This window comes from Camponotus floridanus, unplaced genomic scaffold, assembly GCF_003227725.1.
Source record: "Camponotus floridanus strain SB8 unplaced genomic scaffold, Cflo_v7.5 scaffold136, whole genome shotgun sequence".
Classification (NCBI taxonomy): Eukaryota; Metazoa; Arthropoda; class Insecta; order Hymenoptera; family Formicidae; genus Camponotus; species Camponotus floridanus.
The window spans coordinates 309,418-322,092 of NW_020229255.1; the positions used below are offsets into that span (position 1 = coordinate 309,418).

Genomic DNA, 12,675 nt, shown 5'->3' on the forward strand with positions numbered 1-12,675 from the left:
TTATTTTATAAATTTTAGAAATGGCTTGTCGTATGCTACATATTTAGAGTTGTAAATAATTTGATAAAAAATGTTCAATCTGTAAACAATGGTAACGCAAATGAAATATATCATTGTCTCTAAATCATTATATGTAATTAACATATAATGTGTATTTAAAATTAATTTATCAATTTAACTCTAATAAAATTATGAAATTTTTTTCAGGTATATTATTGTTTAATATTGTTTAATTTATTGCTTGTCAGTCATTCACATTTATTAAAAATAGTCACTTTATTAAATAATGTGAGAAACTCTATATTTTTTGCGAATAGTAAGTAGAACTTTTATGGATATAGCATTTTGATAATAGTTTATATTTACAGTAGAAAATAATTTGTATTTCACTGTGCTTTTGTTCTATAGGACCTGAAGATGAATTATGAAAGGGTGTGACAAGTATCAGTAATGCAGAAAGATGCAGAGATAGAGCAAGAAGAGTAGTGAAAAGAGAGAGTTCCTAAATAAGGAGCAAATTATTGACATGGGAAAAATTACGATACAATTTCCTGGTCTAAATACTCCTGTGTTTAGAGGAAAAGAATTAATTCAACAGCAAAAACTGCTTGTAAATTTTGAAAGAAAGCAAAAACTTATGGAATTACCACAAAGTCAGACCAGACGAATGCAAATAAAATTTTCGCCATTGGAATGTGGTTGGACGAGTGTTACAATGGATGGCAGAAGCATTGAATCAGATCTTATTGGAAAAGGTTAATATTTATGCTATTATTGGATTATAATGGTTAAATCACACACATACAAAAATCATGTGATACGATGTCTATTTTCAATTTTTTTTTTGATGTTTCAGTTCTAAATATTAGAATCTTATATAATTAATATCTTTGTTTTCTGCAGATACATTTGAAAGTTTTGAAACCTGGATTTTGGAAAATAAAATGATAACTTGTATGACCGGTAAGACACGGTTTAGCACGTAAGACTAAAATCAGTTCATTTATAGTAACTGGAAATGGAAATGGATTAGCTGGATTTGTTATCAAAAGTCAAAGCATCCCTAAAGACGGTTAAAAATAGGGCTGGTCAAAGACTAATGTATATTCCTACATATAAGGAATACACTGGTAAGAAAATAATTGTCAATACTATATAATATAAAATTTATTTCTTCTCTTTTAATATCACTTTATATTTTTCAGTGTTACATGATTTCTTTACACAGTTTGAGAATATAAAAATTTGTAAAGAAAATTCATGAAGGATAATGGACTTGTTTGTCATCATGTGATAAAAGCGTGTTGCGAGATAATTGGCATAAAGGTATGCCAAAGTACAAGGAGGAATGTAAAAGCATTCTTTATTGGTTTATTGCAACAGGTATGTATATAAAGTATTTAAAGGCATATTATACTTTTTATTTAATTTATATTAGAAAGAAACATTTTTGATTTATAAAAATATATATACATATATATATATATATATATATATATATATATATATATATATATATGTATATATATTTTTATAAATCAAAAATGTTTCTTTCTAATATAAATTAAATAAAAAGTATAATATGCCTTTAAATACTTTATATACATACCTGTTGCATATATATATATATATATATATATATATATATATATATATATGTTAGACATAAAGCTAAAAAAAAACGTGGATTGTGTCGATTAATTAATTAATTGTTTTATTTAATTATCAATTTACATATGTATTTATATATGTATATTATTAACAATAATTTTTTGTTTACTTAAACTGTATAAGGTTATACATAAGAAACAATCTTTTTTATTTAGTATTTCAAGCATATTTTCATAGAACTTTAATTTAATTATTATATTATTAAAAATATTGAACAAAATAAAGAATTAAAGCTGGCTTTCTCTGCAGTCTCATGGCAGATTATATCAGAAATCATACTTTAATTATTGCAATATATCATGAAACAAATCAATCTCAAAATAATGGAAATATTTGCAGAAATATCAAATATGTAATATTTGATTAATATAATTATAATATAAAAGAGAAGAAATAAATATTTGATTAATGTCAATATTTTAATTTTTTTGTATGCGATCTATTTTTTATTCTATCGATGTTTTCATAGTGATGCACCTTGAGCACTTTGCTTCATATGTTTGTAATAAAAATATATTAAAGCAAATTATTTTGCAAATTTATTATTCTAATTTTTATTTAGAAAGACTCAGATTAAAAAAGACGTATGCATTTTTTTCAGATATTTCTATTGAAAAAAACGCATCAGATAAAACTTTCCTGTACATTTTAAATGTGCCAAAAGATTTGATCTTTATTCCACTTACTGCAATAATGTACACTAAAAATGACAGATCTATATTAAAAATGATAGATTAGTAGTATATTTAGTAGTTGGAAAGAAAGAGAACGGAAATGAAAAGTGCATCTAGAGAATTTAAAAGAATAAAAAACAAATTTAAAAATAATACATAAAGATTAATATTATGTATTTTTTTCATGAGGAATGTGGGGCGCACATTTATGCATTTATTTATTTAGATGAGATTTACTTTAGAGCACATTCAGTATTCAACTTTAATTTTATTTTCTCTTTCTTATGATATATAAGTATAACATAATTACCTGCAAATGCTATCATTTTTGTGTGCTTACAGTGATACAGAAGCAACATTACAAGTACTATATTTACAGATAACATCTGTATAATAAAAAAAAGCACCAAAAATCTAATGATGAAAAAAGGATAAATATTGTAGACCAGCATAAGTATCAACCAATTATTCCACCGCTCTGTTTCATTAGAATTGCAATTTTCTTTTATATCATAAATATTATAAATAAGATAAAGATTTCTGTACGTTTCAAATAAATTTATATATTTTATGTATGTAATACTGCGCACACATATTAAAAAGTGATAATATCGCAGTTATAATAAGATATGATCCTGGCAATGTAGTGATTTTTGGATCCTACTTAAAATAATTTAATTTGATTTATTTTTGAGAAATGCGCACAATACTTGAGAACAAATTATTTTTGTGCCATGTATTACCTGTGTAAAATTCCACACACAATATCATATTGTCTGCGGTATATGAAAAGCTTCATCGATGAAATAATGTGATAATACAATTGAGATATAAGAAAAATAATATAGTACTTGTAATGAATAACGTTAATGTGGAATACATAAATATTTTATATTTTAATTTCATGTAATCGAGATGAGATAAGACACTCATGATTACTTTAAAAATGTGTCCACAAATATCATGTAACTTCAATAGCTGCACATTCGTCAAATTAATCCTGTTATGTTAAATGAATCACAGCAGCTTGTTTTAATTTAATCTAACCTAATCAATTATATTATATGCTCCTCATTAAAATGTGTAAAACTGTACGTCGCACATTTAATACGATTAATATACTACGTAATAAAATGTAATACACTAATGAAATAATTAAATATTATTTTTGAAAGCATGATAAAATCCAGGAAGCATACGCTTGTGTTTACATTCGATATCCAAAGACACTGAGAGGTTAAGTTAGGTTAGGTTAGGTTAGGTTAGATCAAACAAATTTATCGTTTAACAGTTGGCAGCTCTATGAGATAGGCTGTGCAGCACTGCGCGCGCGTATACAAAATAAATTTGAAATCGCTTCTAGCATAACCGTCTTCACGCGATCGACTTTATTTGAATTGTACCGAATCGAATTATGATGCCGATTTGTCCGAATGTAATTCGGGACATCGCGATGCTGTATAAGCGTCGAATGAGCACAAATTATCACGCAAATATGATAAATCAAATCTACTCACCGGCTGTTCCACAGGCCGCTCCTCCTCGGGACAGTTCGCTCGCCTCGACGTCCTATTCCGATCTTGATGCACATTTGGACGTCCTATTCCGATCTTGATGCACACAAATCCACACGATATCATCAACGCGAACGCGCGACACTTTATTCGGCACTCCCGATATTCGCTCGCATCCGATAATCATCATCAAGGGAGCGAATAACGCGACGCAACTTCGCTCCATCTTCGCAATGACGCCATCACTGAATATCGTCAAAAATCGCTGTCGCGCGTTTCCATCGACACACTATCAAAGTCGCGCGATCATCCTTCGACGCTCTCGACGCTCGTTCACTCGCGATATTCGTTTAAAAACGGTTAAAAGATGCGAAAAATGCGGACGTACGACGATCCGTGTAACTGCGTATGACTTCGATCACGCACTAACATGGCGGCCGTATGACGCGTTTGACGTAGCAGTGACGTAGCAGTGACGAAGCAGCACGCGCCAACATGGCGGCCGAACCAGTGCGCATTCATTTCTGCGCATGGCCATTCCTGCGCGCAACTTTGATTTCTGAATATTGTCTACGGCTTTAATTAATAGCACATAATGATAAATATATAAAGATGGAATCAATTATTCATATTGATCCTATATATAGACTTGCCTGAAGAAAGAGAGAAAAAATTGAGAGATATTTTTAATTTTGTTTTTTTAGTAAAAAATGGAAATGTCTATTCATAAGCTTGTTCTTCTTTTCCTCTTTTGTGCAATTTCGATTCAATATATAACGTAGAAAATTCATAGTATATTGCATTTATTTTTATATATTCACAACTATAATATTCATCGATCATTTTTTGACATTTACAATACTCGTATACCTTGTTCTCGATGTTCACTTTTAAAAAAATAAAGAGAATTATATATAAATGTAAATAAATTGTCCGAAGAGAGAAAAAATTGAGGGATATTTTTAGTTTTTTTAGTAAAGGTTGAAAATGTATATTCATGATAGAAATGCAAAGAAAGAAAATTATTATGTTTAAAATAATAATTTCATATGAAATACAAAATTAAAAGTTACATTATAGAACCTGACCTTGTAAAAGCGTAATAAAACAATCAAATAGTAGACAGAGAAAAAACTAATTGTAAAAGAAAAAAAGTTGTTAACTTAACTAAACCATTTAACTAAATTATTATCTTCTTAACTGGAATATTTAACTATTATAAATCTAACATGACATTTATTTAACTTAAATATTTCAATATTTCAATTAAAAAAATAATAATTTAGTTAAACGGTTTAATTGAGTTAACAACTTTTTTTTCTCAATGTACGTGTGTGTGTGAAACTTTAAAAATATACTTGGATATAAATACACTTATATTATTAAACGATTAATACATCTTGTGAGGTTTAATAAATAATTAATCTGTGTACACTGAGAAAAAAAGTTGTTAACTTAACTAAACCATTTAACTAAATTATTGTCTTTTTAATTGGAATATTTAACTATTATAAATCTAACATGACATTTATTTAACTTAAATATTTCAATATTTCAATTAAAAAAATAATAATTTAGTTAAACGGTTTAGTCGAGTTAACAACTTTTTTTTCTTAGTGTACGTGTGTGTATGTGTGTGTGACTTTAAAAATATACTTGTATATAAATTCTCACATATGTCACAGTACGCGTTAAATATTTCGGCAGCGAGTTAACACGTCATTCGACTTTGTGACGTAGCGAGCTAACACGTCATTCGACCTTGTGACGTAGCGCGCTATTGTTTACATACGCGACGACCTCCCCTCATTCGCACGGCGACATTCCAACGGAGAAAGTAGCGATACGGACCGCTCCGTATTATCGAATTCTTTTCCTAAAGGTACGATCGCGATTAGATCGAAATATAATAATTCGACTATTACAAATGACAAATAATTAACTCTTAATAAATGCAATTGTGGTGACGATAAATTCATCGAAACGCTATCTTTCATTATTGCAAATAAAAATTGAAGCGAAAGGGGCAAAAATTACAAATTTTCTTGCAATATTCTCCGATTATCGAACTTTACGAATAATAATTATTTCTTTAACATTGCACAGAATGAAATTCGATTTCGCCCGATGTTTTAAACTTTCCTAAACTGCATGCATATTAATTAAACGATTGCTGTATTATCAATTTATATTACTTTAATATTTTAATCTTATGATTCGCGTTATTATGCATATATTATACATCAACAAATAGAAATAGTTAATTAGTATAAGAATCGAGTGGTGCATGATTTTGACTTCGTTTAAAAATCGAGCGAATTATTGTAATTTTTGCATTCCTCTCTTGCAATAATAATAAAATAATAATAATATAATAAAAATACGTATCTCGTATGATTATTTTGCGATCGGAAGTGCCGTGCAAAGTGTCTCGCGATCGTTTCTGTATATGACTGAAATATAATTAACTGAAATATAATTGTTTGTTCGCGAGTGAATACGTGAGTGCTACGAGGAAACAATAAAGGATGAAACAAAAAAAGAGAAGAACATCTGGAAAAGTATCGGACAGTCAGAAAACAGGGAAAGAGCCTGAAGCAGAGACATGCGGTGAGTAATTTATAAAAATTATTTATTATTTATTATTTATATATACTATTTTTAAAATAGATATATTGCTTATTATTTTATTATCGTTTTATTTTTCGATCATTTAAATATATAATTCGGATTGAAATGCAGTAAAATAATCGAATCGTAGATCTAAATAATTAACTTAACAAAAAGATCCATAAAAGATATATTAGTTCTTTTAATAAATAATATATCGTATACTTAATCTATATAAAAATGGATTATCTATTTATTTCTAAATATTAAATACTATAAATTTAATAGTTATATATTTTGTAAAATTTAATTATAAAAGAATCTTTAAGATATTCCAAAAGAAACGAAGAACTTTTCTCAACGTAGTAAAAGTTAATTATAAACAAATTTATATTTAATTATTATAATTAATTTGTATTTAATTTTATTGGAATTTTATTATTAATTTTATTGCATTATCAAACTCTACGCGATCTCTGTAATGATAGCTATTCACGAAATAGGTACAGTGAAATAATCAATTATTATCGAAAAGAGGCAATAATATATTTTTAAATCTAATTTAAATTTTTGATAAACAATATAAAATTTTTTTATTATGATAAGAAATCTTTATTAAAGATCATAATTGCAAATAAAAATGGAAATAACTTCACGAAGTATATTAATCGTTTAATAAATAATTAATTCGTGTGTACGTGTACGTGTGTGTGTGAGTGTGTGTGAGTGAGAGAGAGAGAGAGAGAGAGAGAGAGAGAGAGAGAGAGAGAGAGAGAGAGTGTGTGTGTGTGTGTGTGTGTGTGTGTGTGTGTGTGTGTGACTTTAAAGATATACTTGTATATAAATACACTTGTATATAACTTTAAAAATATATATTTTCGTTATGTTAATTATCCGATTTTTATTCGATCGTTGTATTGCGCGTTCTGAATCAAATTATATTTAGATCAAATAATATCAGAGAGAATATTTATTTATTATATTAGAATTCTAAATGTGTGTGTGTGTGTACACATATATATTAGGATAGAAACGTAATAGAAATAGAAGAATAATCATTGCTCGTAAAGATTGCAACAAAGTAATAATTTATAATTTTGATTCCTATCGCATAATCGAGTATCGTATTTCGAGAGCAATCAACTATTTATTAATAAAATTGTATATAACTTACGAATATATTCCACTTATTCCGGACGTTAATATCGCGACAACGACGAATAAACTTTTCAAAAAAGTTTTTATATATGAGACAGTTCTACCAATCACTGATACAAAAAACTCGTCAATTGACCAGTTGCTGAAACTGTTTCAGTCCTGAATATTTTCTTAAAAGAGCTGTTGACGCACATACATGCGTGTATTATGTTTACGCGCGTCACGCGTTCGAACGAATCTTGACATTCTCGCGGGTAAAGTCACTCCAGCTTATCTTATTGAGATCAAAATTGCGGTATTTTGTTAATCTAGTGACTTTAGTCTCTAGATCCTCCACGCGCCCTCTAGGCATAACGCGTGGATATGAACTACGATGCCATCCCCGATGTTTACAATCGGTGATACAGAATGAGCGATTTCGGGTTGTGTTCCGTGCTATGTGCATGAATGTCGGTAACACGTGTCGTAATGCAAAACGCTTATGTATATTGAATAAGTTTCTAATATGTATAAGTTTTGCGTAGTCTCCCTTTTTTTCTTCTTCTTTTTTTCTCTCTCTATTATTAATATATTATCTCATATTATGTATATTAATCACACATCGTCCACCGCCGTCGCCATTATCACGTAATGGTTCATATATCATAACGATTAATCATTAATTGAAAATAAAGTGTAACACAAGAAAATATTTTAGTTTATTTCTAAATATTAAATATTATAAATATTAAAATTGAGATAAAAAAATGGTTCAAATAATAATAATTAAAAATCAATTAAAAAATTATTGAGTTATATCGCGCACAGAAAGCAAATTTTAATATTTTATATAATAGGAGAAAATGACTCATCAGATTTTGCGCTTTTTTCGCACAAATTAATTACTACGAAATACAGCATTATAATATCTGCATATCGGTTGTGAAATGATTTTTATAATTCCATATATTATTGTTTAATATTTTCTAACGTGTAATGTAATGACATTCTGTTAAATTTTATTCCAAGTCGCAATCGGAAAATTATTTACTATAAATACAATATAACAATGATAATTAAATTTTACAAATAACAAATTTAAATACTTATATAATTATAAAATACTTATAAAATTCGCGATAAAAATTCTCGAACTGCATATTTCGCGTAATTTATTCATTTAATAAACTAAGAATCATCGTAACAGAAATCTAAAATAATAAATTATTATTTCCATATGAATTCAATTTTTACAAGCAGAAATTATTTCTTTAATTTATAGAATCGAATATATATAATTCGTCTGCGATGCTTTATCGTTTTTTTTTCGATCATTTAAATATAATTCAGATGGCGAACGCGCAGCAAAACAATCGAATCGTAAATTTAAATAATTAACAAAATGAAAAGCTGCATGTGATACATTAATCTTTTAATAAATAATCATAAAAATTAATCTACGCAATCTAAATAATATTTTTGTACTTTAATATTCCGCGTAATATTAATTGTTAAAATATCCAAAATAATAAATTATCATTTTTTTTATATAGAAAATCAATTGTTACGATCAAAAATATTATTTCCTAAATGATATTTCGAGTTATATAATTCAGCCGTTTTATCATTTTATTTTTCGACCATATTTAAATATAATTCGAACTAAAAACGCGTAATAATAAAACAATCGAATCATGGATTTTAATAATTAGCATAATAAATGGCTTCGTGATACATTAATTAAAATCTATATAATTTAAAATATATAATTCCATATTTATATATATAATACTTATACTAATATTATACTTCTATACTAATATTATTCCGCGTGCATATTTGTTAAAGTATATAAAATATTTCGACGACGAATTAGACAATAAAGTGTTTGGTCTTGGCGGCGTACATAAACAATAGCGCGCTAGTGTTTACATACCACGGCCTTAATACCTATATTATTCGTACAACAATACTTGAGCAATAAAATAGTGATGCGAAATACTACGCATGTGTCAAATTAATTATCAATTAAATGACTATTATATCATGATTTTTAATCACATTAATTTATCGATTTTATAATTCGTGTTAATATATATTAACAATGAAGATAGAATTTATAACGAATAATATTGAATTTGATCGTATAAATGTCGAGCAAATTGTATCCCTGTTCTCTATCCCTTACAATACAATAAAGTACGTTTCTTAAAGTTACGTATCATTATTTCGCGATCGGGAGTGCCGTACAAAGTGTCTCGCAATCGTTTTATATATGACTAATTATTATTAGTCATATTTTCGTGAGTGAGTGCCATGAAGAAAGCGAAGGACAAGGAACAAGAAAGAAAAAAGAGATTGGGGAAAGCATAAGGCAACATACGGAGTAACGAAATTGCGCGGTAAATGATTTATATACATTTTTTTATTTATCATTCATAATATCCTTTAATTAAAAAAAATGTAATCGTGAAATTAGCAAAATTATGGTTACCCAATTGATATATCGTCACGTTTTCAATATACATATAATATACATATAATTAATGATTAATTAATTTTTATAAATAATATGTAACTGTATATAATATTATGCGATAGATTTCGCATAATTTATCTATTGAATCTCTCTTTCTCTTTCTAAAAATCATTATATAAATCTAAAATAATAGATTATGCTTTATCACGAAATATATTTGACTACATTTGCATTATTAATGAAGTAATTATTGTTCATGTAGATCGTAATGAAATAATCTACTTTTCGATTATTAAAATATGGAATACATCGAAATGAAGGTTCGAATAATTAACATAATAAAAAATTCTCCATGATTGTTTAATAAATAATTATTTTAACTTGAAATACTTTTACAATTTAATATTCCATGTATATACATATAAATTATAGAGTACGTAAAATATTATCCGTAGAATTTTTAATAACATGGTCTTGACAGTATAAACAAGTACTAGAGGGAAGCTTGCTATGGTTTATGTAACACAACTTGTTATTATTGTAACATTCGAACAGTAAAATAGTAGTGCAAAACATTTCGTTTGTATATGTGCGTGTGTGTGAGAGAGAAAGAGAAAAAGAGGAATTTAAATTATAAATTATTCTACTAGGAAACATGAATAAAATCTAAATTCTAACAATCCAAGAATTATAAGAATAGAATATATTGAATAGGAGTGATTAGGAATAAAAAAACAGCCTGCAGTTGTACAAAACCTGCTAATAATAACTTTAATATTTATTTTAATAATTTTGTATTTATTTTGTAATTATATATGTTATACTTTATATAATTTAATATATTACGTTACATAGAGTGCACAGATTTTAATCAAAATATCATAATCGTTTTAAAAATTGTAATAAAATAATGTAAAAAAGTTTACTATATTAAAGTGGAACATTTATATTTTTTATATTTATAAAGGAAGAAATATTTGGAAATATCTTACAAAATCGATTTTTGGCCTGTGCACGCATTCTTTTAAAATAAAAATATTACAAATAAGAAAAATATATAATTAAAAAAATTAACAAATAATAAATATATAATTAATAAAATTAACAGATAATAGAGAAAATAGAGAATACAATTTATATTAGAAAAATGAAGGTCGTAATAAAATATATATATAAAAAGTTAGAATTATTTTGCACTTTATGTCAATAATATAATACTACAATACAATCATTGAGAGGTTATATAACAACAATATGTTATAACAAATTATAACATTAGGAAGTTTTCATTGCTTTAAATAGAAAGATCTCTAAATACAAGAAATTTAATAATTTGATAATTTTATAGATAATTATTATTTCGGATTCCGTCGTTTATTCTTGCCATCTTTTACAGCATTTGTCAGCAATTATTGACCAGCATTTTTCTTTTTCATATCCTCTAAACTTTTTGCAACGATCTTCTGCCATTCGTCAGGTTTATTTTGTGCATACCAATCAACTACTGTATCCATCATTTCCTTTTGCTTTTCAGTACATTTTTTGCATTTTGTTTGAAAAGCTTCGCTAGCCATATCTAAAGCCAAAAAATGTGTAAAATTTATTTTAATATTATAACGAATACAAGATTTATAGCTTTTGTTTGATACAACGCTATGAACGGAGCTTATAAAAATTATAACATATGGTTGTAGAAGTAAAAATATTTAGTATATTTAGTATATTTAATTGACAAATACATATATATAGTACGCAATATTTCCTACACACACATATACACATATCTATAGAGAATATTTTATATTTCTTACTTGTACTATTTTTTTGAATGATAAATTTTTTGAATAAATTATAGAATTCTCTTTTTGAAAAAATTTAAAACATTTCGTTATTGCAATATTTAGAATTTTCTTATTTTTAATATATCGTTATAATTAAGGGAAAAATTAAAATTTAATGAAAGAAAATTTATATATTTAAGATTAATCGTAAAGAAGAGAGAGAAAGGAAAACATAATTTTGTCAATATTCTTTTTTTATATATTTACTTTACCAGAAACTTTATACACACTTATGTTGACTATTATTAAAATACATTATAAAGATATTATATATTCATTAAAGAAAAATTATTTCTACAGTTTGATCAAAGAATTTATTGTAAGGAGAAGAAACACATGAAAATATTTTGTATATAAATAAAAAAACATACCTCTAAAAAATTTTGCATCTGCTGTTAAACATGGTTCAGTTTCCATATAACAATTAATATATTGATTCCGTAGTTTGTCGTTACTAAGAATATTATTTACATCGATATGATCGTACTGATCGTTATAAAGTTCTTCTGCGAGAACACACGACGCAATACTAATAAGTATTATGATGCAATTTAACTGAGCCATTTTCGTTTTCACTATCTCGTGAAAAAGGTACTGAAGATACTTCACTCTCGAAGAAAGAATAATCGAATCGTATGTGCAGTCCATTTATATATGTTTTGATGGAAATAAAAAGTTGTTAATACTATATGCAAGATAAAAAAAATATTGCATGAATAAATCAATTTAATGCCGATAGTCTATTTGTA

The 12,675-nt window shown here is 26.5% G+C and overlaps 1 protein-coding gene and 1 long non-coding RNA gene across 7 annotated transcripts; one reads left to right on the top strand and one right to left on the bottom strand.

Annotated features, from left to right (window-relative positions):
- Window positions 1-62: 62 nt before the first annotated feature.
- On the top strand, window positions 63-2,745 carry LOC112637167. Of its 6 annotated transcripts, none has more exons than XR_003122437.1 (5): window positions 233-316; window positions 409-755; window positions 904-1,130; window positions 1,206-1,383; window positions 2,725-2,745. It is a non-coding gene; the product is annotated as an uncharacterized LOC112637167 (long non-coding RNA). The 6 variants fall into 6 exon arrangements; XR_003122435.1 differs by lacking the exon at window positions 2,725-2,745 and adding an exon at window positions 2,688-2,714; XR_003122434.1 differs by lacking the exon at window positions 2,725-2,745 and adding an exon at window positions 2,273-2,284.
- Window positions 2,746-11,260: 8,515 nt separating this feature from the next.
- Window positions 11,261-12,561, bottom strand: LOC105247756 (ejaculatory bulb-specific protein 3). The gene is made up of 2 exons (XM_011252131.3): window positions 12,298-12,561; window positions 11,261-11,661 (listed from the first exon to the last, which is right to left on the bottom strand). The coding sequence occupies exons 1-2, from the start codon at window positions 12,488-12,490 to the stop codon at window positions 11,495-11,497; spliced, it is 360 nt and encodes a 119-aa protein (XP_011250433.1). The 5' UTR covers window positions 12,491-12,561; the 3' UTR covers window positions 11,261-11,494.
- Between the last annotated feature and the right edge of the window lie 114 nt (window positions 12,562-12,675).